This window comes from Chiloscyllium plagiosum, chromosome 25 (genome assembly GCF_004010195.1).
Source record: "Chiloscyllium plagiosum isolate BGI_BamShark_2017 chromosome 25, ASM401019v2, whole genome shotgun sequence".
Classification (NCBI taxonomy): domain Eukaryota; kingdom Metazoa; phylum Chordata; class Chondrichthyes; order Orectolobiformes; family Hemiscylliidae; genus Chiloscyllium; species Chiloscyllium plagiosum.
Window position 1 is genome coordinate 29624033 of NC_057734.1, and position 27049 is coordinate 29651081.

General features: G+C 39.2%; 1 protein-coding gene across 3 annotated transcripts in view; it reads right to left on the reverse strand.

The window, feature by feature from the left end:
• Positions 1-7867: 7867 nt before the first annotated feature.
• The window catches only part of aacs (acetoacetyl-CoA synthetase), a 155316-nt gene continuing 136134 nt past the window's right edge, over positions 7868-27049 (reverse strand). For 2 of the 3 annotated variants that reach the window (XM_043715806.1, XM_043715805.1), the window contains exons 14-19: positions 18144-18257; positions 16433-16558; positions 14518-14587; positions 12814-12872; positions 10751-10953; positions 7868-9127 (exon numbers count right to left, since the gene is read on the reverse strand). In XM_043715806.1, the coding sequence (XP_043571741.1) occupies positions 8990-9127; positions 10751-10953; positions 12814-12872; positions 14518-14587; positions 16433-16558; positions 18144-18257 (710 nt within the window). In that variant the 3' untranslated portion in view covers positions 7868-8989. Of the gene's footprint in view, positions 9128-10750; positions 10954-12801; positions 12873-14517; positions 14588-16432; positions 16559-18143; positions 18258-27049 lie in introns of those variants that run through there. The other variant, XM_043715807.1, reaches the window with a different exon arrangement.

The following is a 27049-nucleotide window of genomic DNA, read 5'->3' on the forward strand; positions in this document are numbered from 1 at the left end:
TCGATCTTCGCGTCCAGTTTGGAGATCATTTCTACAAGGCTTGTCACTGTAGGTAAGTCCCCTGGGGCGGCTGTGGACGCCTCAGCTGCAGCTGGAGAGGGTGGTGGAGGGGTTCCTGCTTGCTGAGAGCTGCGGGCTCCCTTCCCTTTAGTCATTTTAACTTAGGATAAAGTTGCTTAAATGTAATATTACACAACTAATTGAGTTACTAAACTATTATAAATGATTTATAAATGATTTGGTGAGCTTGGTAGGGGGTAGGTGACCCACTGTGCCCAAGTCTTGGGAGGAGCACTATAGACTCAGTCTTACTGGGTCGCTGCCATCTTGGATCCCCCCAACACAACTTTTTAATAAGATATGGCAGCCTTTTGTGAATTACCAGGACAAAGACTTGTCTGTCATTTTAATTAGGGCACTTGTTTAGCCATGATGAGCCTTGTGCCCTGGGAGGAAGAATCCCAAACAAATACGGGTGTAATAGTTAATGCTCCCGATGGTTGGGAGCTTTGGTGTGGTTGCATTGAGTGGCGTTATTTATTTATTTTTAGATTTGTAGTGAGTGTAGTTTTGATTTGTTTTGTAGCGTAGGATTGTAGTTAGTTCATTTTAATTGTTGTTGCAATTTTAAATTGGTGTATTTTTGTAATTTTACAATTTTGTAAGAAAAAATTCTCAAAAAAACTTCTTTAAAAATATTAATTGGAACGTACAAACCAACCTACTTTTTCCAATTGTTCATTTGTGTGGGTAATTGACACCAGCAGCTCGGACAATCTTTTGGAGTGAAAATCTTCCCAGCCTCTAAATGACATGGACTGAGGCTAGAAAGTTGTGAGATTGGCAATAAGATAATTCCCAATGTTGAGGACAAGAAGTCCCATTTTCCAACCAAGTGTGGAACAGTGAGTGGAGGGAGCATACATTACCATGTATTAACATCCCCTTATTTTTGCATAACTCTCCTCATTGATATTCAGTTTCTCTGTCTCCCACACGCCAATCAGAAACAAGATAGTTGCAATTCCTGACATGCAAGTCAGAGGGGTACCTGGTAACTCCAGCTCACCACGTGCTCTAGACCTCATCAGTCATCATCATTTCAGGGCACACTCCATGGGCAGCATCCACACGCACCCACTGTCCAGCAGAATCACCAAGTCCTCCCAGCAAGGCAGGTTTCAATTGCCCTGTTTCCAATGTGGCCAGCATTTGACCGGATGCATGGCTGGGCTTTAAAGATTGTAGGTGAAAGTGAGTACTGCAGATGCTGGAGATTAGAGTCAGGATTAGAGTGGCGCTGGAAAAGCACAGCAGGTCAGGCAGCATCCGAGAAGCAGGAAAATCGATGTTTCGGGCAAGAGCCCTTCATCAGGAATCAGATTCCTATGAAGGGCTCCTTCGTCGATTTTCCTGCTCCTCGGATGCTGCCTCACCTGCTTTAAAGATTATGTCAGCACCAGGAATCCCGGGAAATACCTGCAGTGAGTGGGAGAGGGAGAAGCGGGAAACCATTGGGACATGATGCATGGACAATGAAGCCAGTTTGAGAAGAGAGCACAAGGAAACGCATTAGGACTTGTGGAGAGAACCCCTATATGACATTCACCATAATTGACACAATTGATTTTTAGGAAGATTCAGCCTGAGGTTCCATCTCTCCCTATGACAACCTTATCTTTTTTTGCAGGACAAGCCTGTTGTTATCAGTGCACAACTCATCCAAACTGATACTACAAAGCTATTTTCCAAACGTTGGAAATTTCCCCTAAGGTCTTTCCCCACCAAAATATTCTTCTATCTGAATGCATTACACACTATGTTGTTTATTTTGTTCACTCAAACGCTCCCAATGCAAACAAAAACCCATTTATCACCAGGAAGTCTTTCTCTCATTTTTTTAAAAAGAAATCACTACGGCTGAAGATATTCTTTGATATATTAATCATTTAATCAGAGTTTCAGAAGCTACATCTACTTGCAAAGTTTTACAGCCTGTGAATGGATCAATATCTATTTTAGAATGGTTTGATACTATTGGAGAGAAATATTTGGCATACTTATTTTAAATAGATTCAATGACTCCATGAAAAAAGGATGAAAAATGAAATATGGTGGTTAAAAATGAAAAAAATGGTGGTTAAAAAATAAAACAGTAGATACAAAATTATGATTATTCACAAAAAGTGCACAAAGATTAGAAACTATGGAATTTTATATTTTCAACCAATTCAACAAAAATAGAAGTGAATGAATTTAAACTCTGAAGCAGTTACTCAAGCACTTTAGACCACTTGTAAAATTGAACTATTAAAAAAAAATCTCCCCTTTGCTTCAGAAGGGTTTAATGTTAGATGTTAAATCAGTATAACATTTTACTATTGATGAGATGTAGGAATTTGAGGTTTTTTTTCTGTGAATTGCTGAAACGAATTGTTGAGACTCAACTGGGTTGACCTTTCAAATTTATAAGAGTCAAACATAATAACAAAATATTGCATATAATTCATAAATCTAAGATTGACACACATTTGAGTCACAAATCATAAGGGCAACGTGAGCTTGTGACAAACATTGGTTTTATGGCCTATCCACCATTATTTTTAACTTAAATGAAGAGCTAAATTGGTCAGTTTGGAATTGAAGGAGGGAACAAATCTGTTTCTCTGCATAAATTCTGCCATATTGAGTTTCTCCAGCAATTTCTGTTTTTGTTTGTATCTAAATAAAAGTCAGTTTTCCATTCAGATGAAATAGATAAGGATTGTTCGTATTGATTTATTGCGATTTACAGGAATTGAAAGAGAAAAATGGGGTTCCCAATTAAATCTTGGTGTCACAATCCATTTGCAGAAACCATAAACCAAAATAAACAAAGTTACTGAATAAGTCCTAAATGAGGAAATTATCAATATGCTTTTGTTTTAGCTTTAAACATGAATCAAAACCAACACAAATTACACATGGATTAATAGGCAGATGATACTTCAGTTAAATAAGAAGAAATTCTGTTTTAAATGGTTGATTCAATAAATACACATCTTGTGTAAATCTTGGACTCCATGTCACCTTGGGTTCATGCACTATATACACACACGCACACACACACACAAACCCTCTCTATACACTGACACATACACGCCTGCACACATCTTCTCACAGACTTCAACCCCTTTACACTCACACACATACACACACCCTCTCACAGACACTCAAACTCTCCCACCACCCCCTCCACTCTCCCCACACACATTCACATGCACACATACACATATAAGTTTGTGGGGTGAATTTGTATTTGCAGAATTACATTTTACTTTGCTCAAAAACTGCATGAATCCACGTAAGATTCTGTAAATTTGTTTTTTTAAATTAGAATCAGTCTGACCACTGTGGCACAGACAGCCTCACAGGGACGTAATACCTTCAATACCTTATCTGGATCAACATGACACCAATTGTTAAAGTGCACATGAGAATGTAACTTTTAAAAAAGGTTTTGCGATTTACATATGAAAGAACTGAAGCCAACATGTTCATTCTAAAAGATGATTGACAGACTTAACAAACAATCTGGGTCTTTTTCAATGTATAATTTCTGTTACATCACACTGTAAACTTTTGCTATAAATTCTGTGTCTTACAATCTTATTCTTCACAATCACCTGATGGAGCAGCGCTCTGAAAGCTAGTGCTTCCAAATAAACCTGTTGGACTATAATTTTTAACTTTGTACTCCCCAGTCCAACACATCGCCTCCAAATCATGTGCAAACACAAGCACTCATATCACTACCTGCTATAATGTGGCAGTGCATAGCCACACAGTGCCACAATGTGCTGCCTTTTATTCCCATTGGGTAAATCAGGAATCCTATCCAACACCAACTTTGCCTTTAAGTTTCGCAAGTACAATCACCACCAATAAGGCACAGTTCTGTGAATCTTCTATCGCTCAGTTCACGACAATCCAGATGGTGCGACTTTCCAGTGTTCTTTTCCAACCAATTGCTAAATCCAAACCAGTTCATGGTTTGACCACTTCTGGGAAAACACAGTTCTTTAATATCTCCAAGCACTTCACACACCAATTAAAAATTTAGACTCTTTTTACTCACACAGTACCTCAAAGAGCTCTTGTATCCTTTTCTGTCAGATGAAAAACTAACCTCTTCTAAGGAGAGGTTTGCTGTTTCTCCTCCCAAGTGTTTACTGTGTTCCTATTACCATTAACTGACATTTTTGTGTTTGCATCTACAAACTAATCATCTGCAGCTCCTCGATTTGTGCTACAGTCTGCCAAACACACTGCTTCCTTCTTGACTCTCTTTCTGTTGGTGATGCTTCCAGGTCAAGGGTTAGCAGGTCACATTTCCAGTATTGCTTACTATTCAAGAATATTACAACTATAAATAATGCAAAGTCATAAATATATTTTTCAACAGGCTTTAAAAAACTGATTCCACTTCCCTTTTAAATGAACTACAGAACTCTCTTATTTTGCTGCTTGTAAAGCAAAGGTGAGCACTGCTGGTGACTTTCCTGCATTAACATACAAGTGTATAACCAATAAATACTAAACTAAACCAGGAGTGTTAGTAATATAGAAACAGCATAGATCTCCAGTCAGCAGTTTCCCAACATTTCCAGTATTGTTGGTGCTTTGGGAAGTTTCTATGTTGCACCCTAGGGTGGAACTAAAATGATGGGAGATTCTACTGCTGTGTATGTTTCTCAAAAATAGTAAATGATAGCTTCCTCCCATAGGAATTCAATGCATGACTAAAAGTAAAGAGTTTACGATTATGGGCCGAATCTTACTTTTGTTTGGCAAAGTCAAAGTTGCAGTGAGTGGCCATCTTACCATACCTCAGACTGCTCTCATTAAATACCTACCCTGCTCCTACAGCATCTCTCACATCCAATTTCAATCCCATCATACCCAGAACAACTCACCACTTAACAGATATATCAGGATTCATCAACATTCCTCGCACCTACTCCACCATTAAAATCCAGTTGTACTCCCCAGGCAAGAACTTTCAGTCTGGAGCTGACCTGCATGGCTCCTGGCATTTGGCAGTCAAGAGGAAATGTTAATAGGGACCTAGGCATCCTGATGGATGAGGCAGTGGACCAGTAGGACTTCGTCAACCCACCTCAGGACCAGGAGTAGAGGCTGTGATACCAGACCATGCCAGTGTAACCAGGGTTAATGCCCAGCACAATGTAGTCAATGTTATTTGTAGGAAGGCATAGCAATGTGTGAAGAAAGTCAATGACTTTCTCCATATCACCAGTGCAAATGCTGTCATTTCCTTGCAGATACCTCACACTCACTCTAATTCTACTACTCACTGCCCACCAAAACTGATGCTCTACCAAGCTCACTGTTGCCTTCCTTACTTGCTCACATCCTTCTTTATCTTCTATCACATGTTCTCATCTACCCCAACACCTGACTCCACTAACCCTGGATGCCCTCTGTGCTGCCTACTCACTTCTTCAGAGCACCTTCCCACCTGCACCAAAAGTAACAACTGTGCCAGCCCCTTTCACCTCCATCAAATGAGAGGAAAACAGCCCCAATAGGGCAGAAAGACTGGTGCTTGCATGATGAGCTGTCCAATATGGAGTTCCTCATCCCTTATGTGGACAGCATATCGACTCAAACTGTCAGCCAGCTGCTTGAGCAGTCAAAGTTCCTGGACTTGTTTCACAGGCTGCCCTTGACTCACTATGCCAGCATCCCCTGACTGAAGATGATCCCTGCAGACTTAACTGAGCACTGCTACCAACCATGACAAGTCCCCTAGCTTTGTGTCTGTGCTAAACAGCAAGGCAACTCAGATATAACAAAGAGCCTATTAGCTCTGGGCGAGGCAGCAAAGTGAAAAAAAAAAGCAAGGCACGGCAAGGCAGGGATGGCGTGAGCATCCAGGTAGGGTCAAAGTGTGTGTGTGATCTAACAGCAATTGAAGAGCCTGGAGTTGTAGCATGGGGATTGTCTCTCTGGGCACACAGTATCTTTGCTGCAGCTTCAGTGAGTTACCAATGCAGCCCACAATGCAGCATTAAGTGCAGGAGGTCCTGTAGGTGATCAGGAGATGTGATACGAAGGCTCCTCAAGGCTGGCACATGTCAAATGTTCATGGGTGTGAGGTGCATGTAACTGGTGTCCACAGACCATGCCCTGAGATGTTGGTGTCCAGTGTCCAGATATTGTCTGGAGAAAGAAGTGAGCTGAATCAGTCAGGTTTCCTCGCCAAGGCTTCTTGACATTCATGAGAAAGTGAGGAGTGCAGATGCTGGAGAGTCAGAGTCGAAAAGTGTGGAAAAGCACAGCAGGTCAAGCAGCATCTGAGAAGCAGGAGAGTCGAAATTTCAGGCATGAAGCTCTTCATCAGGAATATGGAAGTGGAAGGGGGCTGAGAGATTAACACGGTGGCACAGTGGTTAGCACTGCTGCCTCACAGCGCCTGAGACCCGGGTTCAATTCCCGCCTCAGGCGACTGACTGTGTGGAGTTTGCACGTTCTCCCAGTGTCTGCGTGGGTTTCCTCCGGGTGCTCCGGTTTCCTCCCACAGTCCAAAAGATGTGCAGGGTCAGGTGAATTGGCCATGCTAAATTGCCCGTAGTGTTAGGTAAGGGGCAAATGTAGGGGTATGGGTGGGTTTCGCTTCGGCGGGTCGGTGTGGACTTGTTGGGCCGAAGGGCCTGTTTCGACACTGTAATGTAATCTAATCTAATCTAAAAAAAAAAGAAGGGTGGGGTGTGTCTGAGGGTGAAGGTAGCTGGGAATGCAATTGGTGGAGCAGATAGGTGGGAAGGAAGATGGACAGGTAGGACAGATCAAGAGGGCAGTGCTGAGTTGGAAGGTTCGATCTAGGATGAGGTTGGAGGGGGGAGATTTGGAAACTAGTCAAGTTAATGTTGATGCCGGGTGGTTGAAGGGTCCCAAGGGGGAAGATGAGGCATGTTTCCCTCCAGTTGTCAGATGGCTTTGATTTGGCAGTGGAGGCAGCCCAGGATTTGCATGTCCTTGGGGAAAGTGGGAAGGGGAGTTGAAGTGGTCGGCCACAGGGTGGTGGGGCTTGTTAGGTTGTTCTCGACATGCAGTTTGATGGTAACTTTGAGAAGGTAGAAATCTGAATATTAATGAGACAAGTGGAGGCATAAACAAAACAATCACCCTTTTAACTGCCAACTCACTTCTGCCTAAGAAATCCACCATGCTGCTTGTCAAAAAGCATAAAATGAACTGAGCTGCTCCCATCTCAAGATAGGCCTCGCTGGACTTCATGCCCCAAATCTCACTGTAGTCCATGTCATTCATGCCCCTATAAGATTCCACCAACAGAACCAATAGGCCTTTGAAGGTTTTGTTGATTTGACATAAATGGCGATAATATAGTCAGGTTTTGACTAGATCGTAGTTGCCATAGGTCAGTTTAAGGGGTGCATCTATTTGTAGGTATAATTGGCAGACAGTGCCTGACATGTGCAGAGATACATAGAGAAATGGAATTCATGATGCATGCACAGCTATGAAGGAGTAGGAACAGTTAACGAAACAGCAGAAGGTAAAAATAAATCACTGTCTGAGGACACTTTCTGCAAAGGATTGAATGGATTGGATGAGAGGGATAGGAATGGTTTGACTTGGGAGAGGTAGAAAGAATGGGATAGGGATAGCTTCAGGGGAATGGCACAGGAGTAAAAGAATCCTTCAGTTATGGTAGTAGGTTATCATTGTCCCTGACAAATTAGGCAGAAGTAGCTTCTGACACTTATCAGCGACTGTACCTGCAGTAAACTTGTGTTTGACAAGCTATGAATGAAATAAACTTGAATCATTCAGAAAAAAATCCTGGTTTGTAATATTACATTTTATTTTCAAAGGAACATACAATTTACAGGGATTCATATTTAAAACATATGCAACTAATATAAAATGTATCATGTACATCAACTATTGGAACTGTAGCCATGGAAATGGATAGAGTTGCGAATATTAGAAGATCATGCACCACCACAAAGAATGTACAATATAAGCAAGCTCTACTGCCTGTGGCATTCCAAAAGGTAAGCTCATCTTTAACCATTTCAAGACAAACACAGCCATTGTTTTTTGTGTGAGCTTACAGCATACAATAATTTTAATAAGTTACAACCAAGCAGATGTTTTTCACACATATTCTGAGCTTCCCAATGTTAAAAGGCAAACCAGGGACACTACCAATGCGCTTAATTTTATTTTTACATTGTTTACTGAGGCCAATGACCATCGCAGAGTTAAGGGAACATATCCCTTCCAGATAAACGATACCCTCCAAAATAAAAGCAGGCTTTCATTGTGGTATGGAGATCTCACACAATGAACCAAATGGTATGCAACATATAACTTTGTAGTGCAAGTCTACTGTGCTTTACAGTATGAAATTACTTCCTTTAAAAAGTCACATAACATTGGTACAGAAACAAAACTTTTCATCCATGATATTAATAATTTGATGCTCAATAAAAAAATTTATCCATCAAGTTCAATTTAATTTAAAAGATCAAATATGGGGTACATCTTGGTTTCTTTATTGGCCATTATGTTTCAGGTCTATAAAAAATTACTCACATTCTAAGAAGCTTGTTTCTAAAGCAAATGTCTCATCAAATGGGTGAGTGTTTAATCAGGAAATGATACCAAGAATTCCATATGTTTGGGTGGAAAGTTGGTTTTACATCCTACACAAAATGACATTCAGTTTATTCCAATGGAGAGTAAAATCAGTGTTACACCAGATCCTGATGGTGTAACAGGCTTGAATAAAGCTGCTACGTTAGACATGTACTATTGCCAATCTAGGTTTAAAAGTGTATTCTATACTGAAGAAGCATAGAAAAACAAACAAATGTAAAACTGCATTAAACCTCTTTCCTGTAACATTGCTATTCTGTTAAATAAAAATTACTTTGCACATATATACATAAAACATTCAGAAGTTCTGGAGTTCAGGAATGTTCTTGTAAAGGTCAAGAGAATCTGGATTGGAGAAGGCACTCCGCTGCTTCACGTCCTTGCCAGCGATAACCTGCTTCACTGCCACCTCTACTTTCTTTCCACTAATAGTGTACTACAGATGGAAAAATAAAGGATATGAGAACAGTTTGTCCTTCTGTTTCTGTCTATTTATGATGGGTCAGTCCACTTTGCATCAAGTCATTCAGGATTAAGTAATAAATCCTGTACTGTAAGTACTTGTTTGAGATGATACTTGCACATAGTACATAACTGTGGCAGTGAGTACCATGTGACAAAGCATGATACACATCTAAATGGAGGCATGTAGTCACTCATCACTGCTCAATCCTTGTGAAAAATTAGTGTTCTCTCTTGCTCTTGCTGCTAAGGATTGTAAAAAATAAAAAAAAAAATTTTAAATTGTCCTGTAATCAGCTGACATAGAAACGTCTTTATAGTTCCATGGAATTGTAACAAATACACATCTATTCCTTACCAGGTTTATTTTCTTTGATATTTATTATCGATATAGGTATGCTCTATTCTACGTAAAAACTTTAGGCTGTATTTTATCACCTGATTTAATATTAGTGTTCCAGTAAAAGTTCTAAATTTTATTCAAATTATAATCAAACAATTTATTTCACAGAATTTAGACCATTTTAAACAATAAGTGAAGTACCAATTGTAAGTGTAACAAAATAGAGAGCACAAAAATTGCAATTTTAATTTTGAACAGAAGGCTTTAATTACTGAAATAACAAACTGAAATAGTTCCACATAAATTGATTTGAGGTATATTTTTAAAATATTTGGCCAATTTTAAATAAGTTACAATAAATGCAGATCAGTTTTATTGAGCTTATTGCTCCAAGTTACCCAGGTGATTACAATACTGAATTGACCTGGATCTTCTGAAGAAATACTGAAGGCTAATTCAACAGAGTTAATCTCGGAGGATTTATGCCAATCTGAAACGTTATTTACATCAACATAAACTAATGGCTTGAAAGCAATCTATAAACCAATGTAAAGGATCTGAGGAAACCATCCGTGATGGCTATTAAAAAAAGATTTCCACTTCTATTATTCAGGGACCATACAGATATATTCATGGTCAACTCCTGAAGAAGGGCCTGTGCCCGAAACGTCGAATCTCCTGTTCCCTGGATGCTGCCTGACGTTCCAGCAATAAAGTTTCAACTTTGATCTCCAGCATCTGCAGACCTCACTTTCTCCTCAACTCCTTATTCCTCAAGTAAATTGATGAAAATAAATATTGGCCTTATGTCTACAATGAGCCCATCAAGTCAAAGAGTTCTAACAAAGGGTCATCTTTGTACAACTCCGTTTGCCTCACAGATGCTGATGGAAATTTAAATGAAAATGCTAGAAAACGAAAGCAGCCTCTGCAATCTTCTGTTTTATGATGTATACATTTTAAATACTACGTATAGCAGCTGAGCAACTTCAATTTTTATTTTTTAATAAATTGCTAGTTTAACAAAATGGGATCAATTGAAATTCAATGATAACATTTTCAGTCCTTTGTTAACATTAATTATGTTTCAGTCAAAAATAAACCAGAATATGATGGAAGTGGAAATGCTGCTTTGAACCATCCCACAAAACCATATCTATCTCTATAGTCACCCAACGGTGACTTCATACATAACAGGAAATAGTTTGTTTGAAGGAGACTATATAAAGCTACACAAAAGGTGCACTGACTTACTGGAATGTCTTTAGTTTCCAGGATAAAGGCAGGTACATGTCGAGCTGATAAAGCCACCCGTATGGCATATCGTATCCTCTTCACCAGATTCGCTGTAAAAACCTGATTGTTGGCCATTTTCAAGAAAAGAATGACTCTTTCTTCACCATCCTTGTTATACTGTGGGACACACAGACTGTCCATAACCTCCTCAAAAGCTTCAACTAGAAGACAAAATGGCAGAAGTTTCTTTCAGACAGGGAAAAAGAAAAAGATGTTGTTTTTTCCACTGGATGGACATCTTAGCTACCATACAAAAGACTTGTTAAGCATTCCAAAAGCTGTACAATGTAGCTATCTTGCGCATTTCAATTCCTATGTTAGGACTGAGAAACAGCAAAGTCGGACTGATTGTTTCATATTTTTGAAACTTGCTCCTTCAACCCCCAAAAATGAAGACTTTGTACAGATGATTTAAAGTTGAGAGAACAGGAGTGTTGTAACATTACCCACCATGGCTTCACGTGAGATGTCTTAACTTTTAATGTGACTGATATTACTGTGTTGTGCTTGCAAAAAAATAAAAACTCATCTTCATCACGCACACTTCACACTTTAGTGAACTTTCCATTTCCAAGGTATCATAAATTCAGGGATTTGGAAAACAATACATTTACTGCACTATCCAACATTTTCATTTCCAACAATATTGCTAACCCCAACTTCAGGAGTCATAGGTTAAGAATTTCTGCAAAATTCTTCAAACCCCAACCCGTAACTTGCAAATGATTGTCAGAAACCCCAGATAAACGGCATAAACAGATAGATATGTGTATATATATCTGCAATACAGGAAACAGGCCAATCAGACCAACTGGCTTATTTTAGGTTTTACATTTCCCGGCAGCCTCTTCCTACTTTAATCATCTCTTCCTTTCCCTCATGTTCGTGCTTTATAAATTCCATTGCTGCATTTCACAATTTATGGATTTTACTTAATTCTTTGAGTCTTATATTCTATTTAGTTTCAGACCTTTTAAGTAGTGAGAGGCTTAGTCTGATCAAAAATGTAGGATGTTACATGTTGCTAGATATAATCTCATTCATCATTATCTATCAAATCTGCAAGTTTGATTACATCTTCCTATATTTTGATGCAGGCTTTCTTAGTCACCATCACCCCATTTCAGTATCATCTACAAGACATATATTGCTGAGCCAAAATAACTTATGAACAGGACCGGTCCAAAGTACAGACCCTTGCGTGGCATTATTTTCCACTTTGCCAAGCTGAGAAACTTCGTTTAACTCCTACCTAATGGTTACTGCACTGTACTTGGACCCTGATTCCACACACCTTTGTCACAAGTTTCTTATATGGTCACCTTATCAATGGTCTTCTGATCAGCCATGTATGCCACTCACTGCAATCCTTCCTGCTCCTTGTTAAATAGAGAAGTACAGCTTGCAAACAGACACTTTGTTCCAACTCATCCAGGCCAACCAGATATCCTAAATTAATCCAGACCCATTTGCCAGCATTTGGCCTATATCCCTCTAAACCCTTCCTATTTATATACTCAGTGTGACATATTCCTGACAGAAAGTCTTTTTTTGAATTTTTTTTCTATATTTAGATTATTTACTATTTAATGGAATAAGAAAACGTCTGTTGTCCTCTGTACCACTGGCATTAAGCACTGAAATGAACGGAAATGTAACATTGAGTAATTTTGATTATGCACAGCCAATCTGCAGAACCAGTTTCATATCCAAGAGAGAAATCACACCATTACGTTGCCAAAGATTTCAAACCAGCTTCCTTCTGGACTGCCTATCTTAATCCACAGCAGATAAAAGGATAAAAGCACTAGCTAACTGAAATACAACTTCAATACCAAAGAGAAAAAGACTTTACCTTTCAACACCATTACATCCAAATATGTTGGAAAAGAAGCAAATTTGAACCAAGTAATTGGAAACTAAAACGGCCATACTCAAATGCATTCAATGAAAAGGTTGTTTAAAAATATTCAATTATTGGAAAGAAAAATTGCATCAGACTTCCATACTTTAAACATTACCAATATGGTAGATTTCAGAGCTTCCAAATCTCACTCCATTTGGATTCAAAGTGCCATCACTGTAGAAAGAGGAAATACATTTAGAGCAGTTTACCTTGAAAAAGGTAAAATAAAACACAGCTTTTATCACGAGTAATTTTGTAGGATAGGGCACAAATTACAAAGTGACTCTTCATCATTGTTTCTAGGATATGTTACTAGAATTGTTTCAGGGTCAAGAATCCTAATAAGGCAAGTGATGGAATCAGGTAGAAAGAAATGGATATTTTAAACTGGATCAGAGATTTGGAAATTTTCAATCTATTACATCCACCAAAATTAATTGATGGCAATTTTATGTCTAGTTTATACTCTGAGTCTAACAGATTAGTTTATGATCAGCTAAAATGAATTGACACTCTTAGGTCTATTACAAAATGCTGCATTTCTCAAACAACAGTGTTGCTAAAATTGTCAAGGTCAGATCCAGTCTTCGTCATTAAGTCAAATAGGAATTATCTATTGCCTTCAACTGTTGGCATGGTAAGATGGTCAGTAATGCAATTTTAATTAAATAAGAAGAATCTGTGTTGGTCTTGCAGCTTACCACGCAATATGTATAATTAAAGATGTTCACATTTCAAGGAACTAGGTCATAGAACTAATGTCAAGCTTTATCCCAATTGAAGGCTCCTTTGACAAGCAGCCCTGTGTTGTGTACAATGGCAAGTTTGTATTTGCTCTGATTCTAATGTCAGTGGTTCAGAACATTGGCTTAAAAATGTGACCATAATCATAACATTAAGCGGTTAGGCTAGGCAGGGCTCAAGAAAGGGAATTGTGCATAGTGCTCCTCTCTGGGGACCATGTCTTCGGGGGATCTGAGCTTAGGCATCTGTCACAAGTGATGGTCAGAGTACAGCAATCCCCATACATGGCTGAGGCAGAATCTTTAGGAGCTATCCTCCAATCACAGGCTATTTCTCAGCTGCATTTGCTACTGATAGGCTTACTAATAAATGGAGGCAGTGAGGTTGGCAAAGGAAAGGCTGCAAGAGGAGAGGGAAGGAGGTGAGTGACAAGTTTTAAAATGTCAAAAGGAATAGCCAACAAATAAAGAGGCAGGAAAAGTTTACAAAGTTGTGAATACACAGAGTCTTAAGCTTTTATTGACTGGCTGAAGACTTGGCTTTTCAGTGCCAGTGAAAATGAATTTGCCCCTTTTTGCCTTTCAACAAGGGAATTTGAGCCAGTCACAGGAAAATAATGAATAAGAACAGCTACCCGGAAATTTTCTGTTATTTCTTCATACAGGAGGGAGACAGAGACTTAGCTGCTCTCCCATTGCAGACTGGATGTTTCTCCAGAATTATCCTCTGGCCACTTGGGTAGGAACCAATCAAGTGTCGGTTACTATGCTGAGCCCATGATAACAAGGCACTTGAAAAACAACCAATTGGGTGGTCTGATTGATCAAACTGTGACCACACACACAGAGTTTAAGAAATAGTTCTAGTTTGGGTTTAATCATTAACAAACATCCACAAAATGTTGTATAAAAAGAAAGATGCCACACTTTGTAGATGGGTAGTGTTATTTCTACGTCTGATGCTATGCATAATGTATGCTTAAGATAGAATTATTACCTGGCAGCTTAATACATGACTGTATATACATGTGAAGTTGTTATATTTCTGGACTGCATTTGAAACTTCTCATACTCACCTTCGACCAAGCATTACAATTCCTCCAGTCTTTGGATTTATTTTGGCATAGTCACCATGGGCCCAAACTCCTAAGTGTGGACATTAGTAACAACTATTATGATAAATGTAGCAGTTGTAGTGTTTTTCATACTATGATCATACACATGTGGCAACAAATTATTAAAGTATGGAGCTACTCAAAAGCCTTCATTATTGCAAATGAATGCAACATCAGAAGTTGAGCACTTTTAATTCTTTCTGTCCAAACTAGAGCAAGAAAAATCAAAAGTCCACATCTGGCCATATTACTTTTTAGTAAAATTGATACAAATCAGATCTCTGCATGAATCTCTAAACAGTCAAATAAACAAAAAATGCCACAACTGTGCTTGTGTACAGCAACATATTTTATATGCATCAAATGACACTTCCACAGCCAATAAATAATTTGTTAATTGAGAGTAATATTTATTAATATTAACAAATTGAGAGACTTAAAATAATAAATTGACACATGAATGAAAACCATCAGTGCTCAATGTACGATACATTGATCTGATTTGCACAAAGAAAAATAGCACCAAATACGTATCCAATAGTATATTTCATATATATATAAAATATCTAAAGGGTGGGAGGGCATTAAAATTATAATTTAGTCAACTGCCATTTTATTTGCTGTATATTCAAGTGGGGACTGAATTAATATTTAGCAAAATGTCATCAGACATGCTCCATAAATCCTAAGCACTTGTAATTCTAATGATCCTTCAGAGTGATTATGCTAGTTACATGTGGCAATTAATGATTGCCTCAGATTATTCTCATTTAGTAAATAAAGCATCATCCTGAGAATTAGCACAAAATTGACTTAGCAACTTGGAAACATTGCAGAAGAGCATTCAATACTTGTGGTTATTAGATAGACCAGAAATTACCAAAGAATGTGATTCAATAGCCTTGTTTAATAGGCATGCAGAGCAACAGACTGCATGTCAGAGAAAACTCCAAGGTTAAAAAAAAAACTTGCAACCATGTTCCCAACAAAATGTGATGAGAATTAGATCAATACAAGTTTTGTTTCCACCAGAAATTCATCCAACAGTCACAGTAAAATGGTAATAAACCAATTAAAGTCTAAAAGCTGGCATCAATTGTAGCAAGACTCATCATTGCAAATTATTTAGAACTTGGTTTAATTCAAAGTTACTGCTTATGGAATGCAAAACAAAGAAAAAAAAGAGTCAAGATTTGACACAGTTCAGAGGATAGTAAATATCTTTTGGATATGGATTTTAATTTTGAGTCAGAATATTCTCTAGCCATTTGGAACCATAAGAAATTTGAAGATTTGCTGAAGATATGTTCTTTAGAGATTGATTGTAGAGTGTAACTCTTCACAGTAGGATAGACATACTGCTCCTGGGTACGCAACGCAAGTTGTTGTGTGAAAATCATAGGGTAGGTGGAATTGTTTAGATTTGTATAATTACTTCTTTTATGGGATAAGGTAAGCAAACTTTCACAAAGAACATTATGTGTTCCTACATTCAACTGTTCAATGTGTACATCAGAATATGGAATAAATAAAATCATTTTGATTTTTAGTCCTTTTTATTTACAATACACTTGGCATGAATCAAATGAACATATGACCTACCCAAGCTAATTTAATTGTTTTACCATGACTTTAAAATTTGGCTAAAAAGTCATCACTAAATCCTCTGTCCCATAACCAAACAAAAACATCTGCCTGATTTAAAAGATTAAAATCTGGAGCAATGTGAACACTCCAAAATTAAGTAAGAGCTTGCATTTACATTGCTTTAAGACATAGAAAATGTAATAGGAAGATTTCACAGTCATTTACATTTCAGAAATTTAGTCACTGTTGTAATGCAGGCAAAAGGTAATTTCAAGTGTTCTGCACATACCTGGGAATTTAGCAAAGTATGCCTTGTGGTATTTGATACCACTTTCATCATTCCAAAAATGTGTAGGCTGACACGGAATGGGTGTAGTGCACACCAACTCTCCACTTTCCCCCCACAGAACATTCCCTATGAAGAAAAGAAATAAAACAAGACAACATTTCCATCCTTCCAGTTTATTATTCTGTTTTCTGGTAACTTCCTGTAAATGTATTGCTCAAGACCATATATAAATATTCATTACTCTCAACTGCATACATCCTACCACTTAATGTTACAGCGTTCCATATTACATTCATTGCCTTTTGGTGAAGCAGAACTAGACAGCTCATCCGTGAAGAAATGGAAAGAACAATCCAGAAATTGCCAACAGGAAAAAATAATTTTAATTAGCTACTTTTGCCATACAACTATCAGCAAAATAATGAAACACAACTGCTACAGCATGAGTCAGTAATGACTATCATCAACAATGTAATTATGAGGACGGGGGTGGGGTGGGGGGGGGGGGGGATGAAGACCAGTTCTCCCATAAGAAGGGATTCTCACTTACAATGGCATTCAAGAGTTAAAAAGAACAGTAACATGCTTTCCGAGTCAGCTGCAGTGATTAAATGGGAGGGGCTTACCAGTGGGAGATGAGCAGAATGCAAGTATTAACAAGGGGAGAGGAATAAAAAGTGAATGCCAGCATCTAATTGGAAGAGAAGAAAAAAAAAATCATCTTGAATTGGGGAAAAATAGCACAGAATGGACTGTGAGGTTCAGCAAGGATTTAGTGTCTTTGAACTCAAAATTGGAGAAAAAAAAAGTTTGGATGGGGGAAGTGGAAATTATATTCTTTTAAAAAGTGAACTGCTTTTGTGAATGAGAGAAAACGAGTGAAGGAGCTTTCGGGTAAGCTATGGTCTGGGACAAATAAATAAGCAAGCATGAGCCTTTGTGAGCAGTCTAAATGAGGCAACCAAACTACTGGCCTTAGTCTTTGGTTGCTGAAAGGATTGTAAAGGTAAGCAGGAAGATTGAGATGCAGGGGTTTCTGGAGTTCCATAAGCAGAGCTTAAATGGTTTATTGTTCCAGAACGAAAGATGGGCAGAAGGAGACAAAATGCAATGGAGGCCTGAGGTAGAGAAATAAAATGGGGAGGGATCCAGGCTAGAGATAGTTGCAAAGATACAAAGGGGAATTTGAAGACCAAGCTGACGAATTTCAATTCAATTTATTGTGAGAGGGTGAACCAATATATAATCAGTGAGGAGGGAAGCAACAGGCAAGTAGGTGGAACAAGGTGTGGGTAGCAATTTTTAAGATAATTTGGTATATTATCAGTACTGACATGAATTGTCAGCCTTGATTTTTGCACTCAGATCCAGGAGTGAGATTTGAACCTGGAACCTTAAAGATTTAGAGTCAAAATCTCTATCAATGGCCAAACAGTGGCTCAACACAGACAAGTGTGCCAATGTTATTTTAAGGAAACACTCGAGACGTTTTAGGCTTTTCCAAGTACACTGGCTTCAAATTTTCTGAAATTCCAGCAGCCACAGTCATAAATTCTGAATTTCATAGTCCAGTTAGTCCCAGCTGACCAAGTTGCAATGCTTCACTGTCTCACCACCTCAAATAATCATCGAATGCGCACAGGGCATCAACATGAAACGAACAGATGATGTGACCAAAAGGTGAAATAGATTATAAAGTCTCTGCACTAACCTTCGTCATTCCAAATTTCCACACCCATTCCCAGATTCCTTGCTTGTATCTCTCCTCTGTAGACTGGGATGGTGAAGTTCTGGCCCATGAAACATGAAATGATGTCTGTACCACCTGTAGAAACAAGGACAGAGAATGAACTTACCATTTGTCTCTCCAAGAGTCATAAATGTTGTATAACTCAAAATGAATTTCCTCCTATTAAGATCTGAAGCTCTACTTCTTCATTGCAGGTATTCTGCCCCTACCCACAAACACAACATTGAAAACACTACGAACAGCTCTTACTTCTTATGGAAAATGGTCACCAGAGTGGCTGTTCCTTTTTTGCCTATCACAAACACTCAAGTTGAGAGTTTATACAGCAAAACATGTTAAGCGAAATGCTACTTCACAATTGTCAGTGTGCATTCTGGTACTTAGTACAAATATTAGCAAGGAATCCAACGCTGTATGACACAGTTACTGCATTTAAATTGCACCTATTAGAATTATGAGACTTACAAGATTGCTGTTTCGGGGAGTCTTTGAGGTAAAATGGCAGGGCATGGAATACAATGGTTAAATCTGTTTTTTGAGCCCAACTGAGTTTGTTTAGCACAGGGATGACATGGTGGCTTATAAGGTACTGATGCTTAAACTGGAAAATATAATTAGAATGAAACTGAACCATTATCTAGTGCTCGGTTAGCTTTCATTTGGGCCAATTCCAAATTTGACTTACGCCAATAAAGAACACAATCTCGGTTATCCAAACATCAATTATCTGCATTTTAGATTATCCAAACAAGATCTCAAGGTCCTGTAAAAACATTATCCGGAAGATCAGTTATCCGAACAAAATACTCCCCATTTGTCTCATTTGGATAATCGAGGTTGTTCCGTCATTTACAGATTCCCTCAAGTTCCATCCTGGTTTTTGACTAGTTTTACTGATCTCGAGATCAAGTTTCTGTTTTTTTCCCGAAGGAAGGTACAATGAAGAGGAAAATAAATCAGGGATAGCTGATCAGTGCCTTTGATTAGAATTGTATATTTATATATAGACATGGATCCTGAACAGCATCAGAACAGCCTTGGTGGGTTCTGTCTGTTAAGTCTCCACCAATTCCTGTTACTGATGCACTTTTTCTTTGAAGCACAGATGCAGAGGCTCCCATGAAAGCTCTCCTGCCCATGAGATCATGCCCTATATGTAGTTTTCCACTTTTAGAAGAAGGAAAAGTGAAAGGAACTGTGCAAACACGCAAAGTAGCTCAGTAGCCAGATTGTGTATCTGGATAGACGGTTGAATATTCCTTATTTCAAAATTTCTAAGACACAATTAAGTAAAAGATATTCCTTATTAGACTTCACCTGTGCAGTATATAGCAAGGAGTTTATAATGTTTACTGTGGCAATGAATGCAACTGTCACTCTTACTTTCCATTACATCAATCACAATGAAGAGCATTTCAGTGCTCATATACAAACAGTGTGAGCACATCTGGCAAAATATGCACAATGGCACCACACAGTGGTACCCAACTGCAGCAACTATATCCTAGTCACTATCACTCCCCTGCCACATATTTTGTGAAGCAAACCGATGTGCTCCATGGGAGGGTAAAAAGAAATTCCACCTCAAGGCCACAAGAAAGACATTAAAACTTTTACAGGAATATCATTTATTGAGAACTGTGAGCAGCATAATCATTACCCTCAACAGTAACATCTATAAAGGGCATAATAATGTTTCCAAACTGAAAATGAGAGAAGAGAAACGGCTGTTGGAAATTAACTTCTTGTTTTGAGGAAATAAACTCGCTGAAACATATTGTAGGTAATAGTCTACAGTGACCATATAAATGAATCTTCTCGACGCACTGTGATCAGCTAGTTGAGTTTCCTGCATAGTTATACCTTTTGGGAGTAAGCCTTTAAGCTGTTATTTATTATCAGTCAAAATCTAGTACTTACTACTCTGTTTAGCCAAACAAGCGCAATATTTTTAGCATTTTACTATTTAGGTTTAATGTGCATTCTGTCCTTCGCACTTTTAAATCTTACTATGGAATAGAGGAAGATCAAAGGATGCCACAATTAAAGAAACTGTTGAACTATCTATCACATCGAGACAAAATCAAATATTCTGTTACACAACACAAAGTAAAGTTGAACAAATAAATAACGGCTCTGATCTGATTTGGATTGACACAACTATTCAAATCTCTGAATTGACAGAGAATATATCACATTTTAAGGAGGTACAATTTATTTGTGATGGAAATTGGACTGAGCAGCCTTCAATCAGCTATGTGCCTTGGAGGTCTCATTTGGATTACAGTGACGCCAGAGGTTTATGCAGCATCACAAAGAAGACAACTGCCACTATCAATGGCTCATCAATTACTGCATCTTTGTTGAATTTACTTAATTAATCTCACTGATCACAAAGTAGGTTTCTGAATATTATTCAGCAACTGATTGTGAAAACTAGCATAAAGCCAGATAGCAATTTCCAGTGATATGAATAGGATTACATCATAGTCAACATAAGCTTCAGCCTTCAATAAACCTTAAGAACTGAATTCTGTGTGCGACAATATAAAAAAACCTAAATCAATTTTCCCAACAAATCTACAGTATCCATTGTAATGCACATTTCCAAATAAGGTAAAAAAAAAGTCCTGCAGTAACTGTTTATATCATCATCCCTGTGGAAAAACTATTATTTCCCAGAGTTAACAAAATGATGCAAACATGATTAGCACAAATTATAAAAACAAATGTAACCATGCCAAAAGAACAACCATTTATCAGTGTATTGAAAATGCATTAATTACCCAACAAGGGAATTCACGAGCTCACAGATCCTGGAAAGGTTTCAGTACAGCAGCTCAAACAACACATTCCACACAGTCCATATGATTAATTTAATTTGCTTCAGAAAAATCACGTAAAGCAATGCTCCAGTACTGTTAGCTGGTTTGCATTCATTTAATTATAGAACATTGTCAAGTAATATCATAAATCATTTAAATCTGAAAAAAAGCATTGATTTAGTGGTGTAATTTACTGCTCTGAATTTATAGGGACCAACCTATTACCAGGAGTTGGAGATCAGGCATGACAGAAAGTGATTAAAGCTAACAGCAGAAAATGAAATGAGTTTTTAGGAGATTTAGCCATGTACCAGTTGATTCATCTTGCAGTTTTGAGGGGCTTGGCTTGTCTGAGCTGTTAAGTAAGCTCTTGTAACTGATAAAGGATTTTATTTTGGTACAATTAAATCCTTCACCCTGACAGATTTCCATCCCTTACCACGTCCCGATTCATGACTGTAGGGATTAATTAGAATTGGATTCTGCTGCAAATTTTCAGTTCAGGGCCCAACCATGTCAAGCAGGGAACAAGATTTTGTTGGAGTGGTAATTTTCTCCAGGCAGTAAAATGGTCCATTTTGCAGCCTTGTTAAAATTTACAAAGCCCACCTTATACATCTTGGCAGATTGAATTGCCATCCACAGAGGGAATTAACCTCTGACCCACATTTCTGTGGCTGAAGAATCTTTTGCTCTTTTTCATTGAAATAAAATAGTGCTTAAGCCTAGCAACCCAGAATTAACTACATTTATTCTGTTAAGTGAATACTCTCAGATTCTGCACTTCTTTTTAAAACATCAACTTTTACCCTGTGCTGAGAGTGGTGAAGTCTTTCTTCTACAAAAAGATAGAGCAATGTGTAATCGATGTACTGTAACAGCAGAAACTGGTCAACATTTTACACACCACTGCTTTGGCTCAAGAACAGTAAACACAAGTTAAATTAGGCAGATAAAAAGCATTAGGGTATGAGTAAGATAGGCACTGTTCATAACTGTGCATATGGGATCTGACATTTAGATTGACATCAAACAAGATGCAGAGGCTGGAAATAGTGTGAAATATAAACAAGTGTTCAAGATGCACATCAGGTTAAGCATCAGTGTAGAAAGAAAAAAGTTAACAATTCAGGTCTGCAACCCTCCATCAGAACGGAGCAAGGTTGAGAATATAATATGATTCGTGCAAGGGTGAGTCAAGGAGGAAGGGCTAATCTGTGTTTCAGCGAAAGAAGGGAGAAATTGAATGGCAGAAGAGATAGCCCTCCAGCGCGAAAGAAAATGGTGAGGAGGCAAGAACAGAACCAAAAGATGTGCCCAGGGAAGGTGTGATACTGGTCTTGGCACTGGGTTCCAGTGAAGTTCAATGGAAGCCTCAATTAAGCATTTTACTGCCATCAGTTCAACAACTTCAGACTATAATCTCCTACCACATTTTTGTTTTGCTTTCAATCAACAGAAAATCTGCTTTTTGTCTTGCTCCATCTCCATTCTCTTTGTCTCTAAGATTAACTCTTCTGTCATTCAATCAATCCTGCTTCAGACCCAACCATAGACCTTCCTATTGTCCTTATCAAACCTATTCCATTTATAACTTTGTTCACTTCTGAATACAGATCACGAAGCCATAATGTTAATTTTTTCTCTCTCCGCAGATGTAGCCTGACCTACTGAATATTTTCTGTATCTGTTTCCAGTTCCATTATTTGCAGTACTCCACTTAGTGATCTGTAAATAGTATAGTTTGGCCTGGAACCAGAAGAGAGGGTCGGTGTTGGTGGTAGGGCTACAGAGTAGGGCTACATTTATCACAGAAGTAGGGATTGGAAAGGGCACTGGCTTCCCAATACGTAGCTAGAGAAAATAACAACTTATCCAAAAGTTACCACTGAATGTCATTTGTGACACCTTCAGATTCTTAAATAAGCCCAATGTCTTGACGTCAGTTATCTTTTGATCACTGTGTAAAGAAATACTTCCTGAAATCAATTCTAAAACTGCCTGCCACAACTTTGAACCAGGTCTGTGCTGCCCTGGCATATCTGAAAGTATTGCTTCCAGCTCAGTTTCACTAACTCATGACATATCCTGTCGGTCTCCAAAATGTGAGATGACTTATTCTGAGAGTAATGAGCTCAGCTCATTAAATCATTTGCATGGTTTTTCCTTTGTGCACTGCCTATCACCTTAGCTCACCACTATATTGCCTTTCAGTCTAAGGTAGCCATCTAATGTTGTGGGAAAGACATGTCTGTAGCACTTGAGGTGTAAATCAGGTCACAGCTCTGTGCACCCTAGAAATAGAGGCTCACCCAATTTGGCAACGCCACCCAGCATCAGGTTTGTTCCACTTGTCCTGTTTGGCCTTGACCTGCTGCCTCCCCTACATTCTGAACTTTCCCCACCCCTAAATGATGTGGGCATTGGTGAATTTGGAAAAATGAGACTCTGGACATCAAGAAAACAAAAAGGTCAAAATCTGCAATCACATTTTTGAGATGAGAATATCACAAGTGAGCAGCATCAGACTGGTCTTCCACATGCCACAGAGAGAGAGGGAGAGGGAGAGGGAGAGGGAAACCAGTAAGCAACAAATCCCAACAGGGAAAGGCAGAGCAGGTAACTGGTGGATCCAGCTCACCACCTCCGCCCATTTCCCCCCTCCATTTCATGGCAGCAAATACCTGCAGCCTACCACCACTACACAGAGCTCTCCCACGCCCCCCAAAATTGACCACACACACACACACACACACACACACATACACATACACACACACACCTCTGATTCTCCAGTTTGGAGCACACCAGCAACTTTTGTTGTGATGAGATTGCCTGGACACTTTGAGCACAAGGGCAGGCCCCACATCATGATTTGACCAGGCTGTATCACAGGGGTCTTAACTTGCTCCTTTAGCTCTCACTCACCTTACACCTACCTGCATACTCAAATCATAAGGGCAGCATGGTGGTTCAGTGGTTAGCACTGCTGCCTCACAGCGGCAGGGACCTGGGTTCAATCCCCACCTTGGGTGACTGTCTGTGTGGAGTTTACACAGTCTCCTTGTATATGCATCATTTTCCTCCCACAATCCAAAGATGTGCAAGTTAGGTGAATTGGCCATGCTAAATAGCCCAAAGTGTTAGGTGCATTAGTCAGAGGGAAATGGATCTGGGTGGGTTAGTCTTCGGAGGGTCTTGTTGGGACGAACGGCCTGTTTCCACAGTGTCCAGATATGAAATATCTCTGCCTCACCTCAGCTTTTTGCAACTTGCTGTCTCATTTAGAATTTAAAAGGCTCACTACCCTCTGTCATGTCTTGCCTTTTAATGTAGAAACAAAGCCAGGCAGCTTGTCAAGGTTATCAGCAGTCTTTGGTCAATGTTGTTGCACAGCACCATGCTTCAATCTCACATCTGTACCACGTGAAACATACTGCTTGTGCTTCAACCAATAGGCCATGTCTGAAAGTCTGAGGGGAGGAGTCCTCAGTCAAGTGCAAGAAACCAGCCTTTAGCAGGAGGTCACATCACCATAAGTAAATGCCATCATTCGGTTTCAATCCAGGGAGTTGGACGTGATGAGTTGACCACTTGAAGCGTGCAGGGTCAGGGGATCTGCACTCTTACAGCACAGGGAGTCCGTCTACAGTCCAGTTCAACCAACCCAGGAACTGGTGGAAAGTCTGTCAGACAGCTGCACAAAGATCAGTCAGGGTCTGCTCATCCATCAGTCACAGCTGTCTTTCCAAGAATGCAGCAAAGCTATTGCTTGTCTTCCATGCAATGCTGTGCAAGTGAGAGATGGGCAATGACATTGTACCTTATCCAGTGTTGGAGATCAGAATGCCATTTAATCATGTCTAGTGTAACTGCAATGAAACACCTTATTCTAATGGGATCATCAGAATTTCTGCTCTACAGTTGGAGGATATACTGAGTCTAAGGGAAGAACAATGTGATCCTTGAGAAGTGCAGCATTTCGCTGAGTAAGAACATGAGTATGTGCTTCAGACAGAACAGCACAGAACAGCACCTTCAGTTTTCTTCAGAGCAGGAGGCTCAGCCACAGAGACACAGGAAGGACCTCTTTTGGAAGCTCATTCAATAGAACAGTGTTGCATGAAGTCTTCTTTCCCTGACTGCAAATATTTGGACACTGTCAAAATCAGCATCCCCTGTATAATCCCAACCGCAACTGCAGCTTAATGCCTTGATCTTTCCTTAAAGTTCTGTTTTAGAAAAGATGACATTAAAACAGTTGGAAGCAATCATAATATCCAACACTCTCCTTCATTCAATCCTCAAAGTTTCATGCTAGCACAGGCACAATGGAAAGGACAGCCATCACTCTGACAGCATTATAACATCAGGATGTCAAGCCACTGTAACTTGATTCTCATCAATGCATCTAAAATAAAATTTGCTCACAAAGCTGATGACAAAAGTAAACAAACGTTTATAAAGGTGACAACATATTTATAATGAAAATGTCACCTTTACCCTCATAAGGCCTTTGTTTTCCTTTCTCTCCCGCCATATCTCGGTGCTGTCCCAGTGTCTGCAGCTGGGGTGGAGACATCCTGCCCTATTGTGGAGCCTTGCTCATGTGAAGACAAGGTATTTGTGGCCTAGATATTCTGTATCCTGCCAGGTAGAGGTTCACCCTTCTCACTTTGAACTCCATAGGGTTGAGGGTGGCAGACAGGAGCCAAACACCTCTGGAGTGTCCTGAGGAGATATTGCCTGGGTGTCTGTAAGTGGTTCCTCTTCCAGCTGGGTATCCACTGGCACCACTGTCTCTTTGGAAAGGGACACCTGGAGTTAGGCCCAGATACTTTGTCAACCTGTCACCTTACCACTGGTAAAAACTGAAAAAACTGTGGATGCTGTAAATCAGACAAAAATAGACATTGCTGGAAAAGCTCAACAGGTCTGGCAGCATCTGTGGAGAGAAATCAGTGAATGTTTCAGGTCAACTGACCCTTCCCCAGAATCACTGGTGTTGAGCAGTCTACACTATTCATTAGAAAACAAACTTCTCCTACTTAAATTTCCACCGGATGGCTCAGTAGTAAATCGCAGTACACAGTGGCTCATTTATCCAGATGGAACTTCATCTGTTATTAACCCGATCAGTTGCAAACCTGTTACAAAATCTCAGCTGTCTTCAATGTCTGCTTCTTTTGCACAGCCATCTCCATCCAACACAAACTTCCTGCAATCTGTCAACTAACCAACGTATAAGGAGGTGCCAATTCATCTATGTGCATCATCTCCACATTTTTCAGACATTTTCTTTACCTATCATTATCTCCCTTTACACTGACCACTTCAACATAGCTATCTGCTGTTTGCTTCTTTTGAAGAGTTGTTAATGCACATTAATGGATTACCTTGGTACACACTGACCTTTACTTTCAAAAGGTGTCATTTATGAGTACTTAAGCTGTTTTCAAAGTCTAGGTATGTGACTCTGGCTTTTTTCTGATAATTTGGGAAGTTGACTTCTAGAATAAGTTTGAGACATCTCAGATCCACCTTCTTCTAAAACCATATTTGCTGCATTCATGTGTTCTTCAGAAAGATCTTGTATTAATAAATTATCTTTCATAGTCTTAGGGTGTCCTAAATGTAGTCACTGCTGTAATGCAGGCAGTATTGGCAGCCAATTTCTGTACAGCAAGATTCCACAAGCACAATAATGGCCTAGATGATGTGCTTTAAGTTAAGGGATAAAAATAGGCCAAGACTCTATAAGATTTCCACTGCACTTCATCAGTGCCTTGGGATCTGATATATCATCTAGGAGAAAGTGAGGACTGCAGATGCTGGAGATCAGAGCTGAAAATGTGTTGCTGGAAAAGCACAGCAGGTCAGGCAGCATCCAAGGAGCAGGAGAATCGACGTTTCATGCATGATCCCTTCTTCAGGAATGAGGAAGGTGTGCCAAGCAGACTAAGATAAAAGGTAGGGAGGAGGGACTTGGGGGAGGGGCGTTGGAAATGCAATATGTGGAAGGAGGTTAAGGTGAGGGTGATA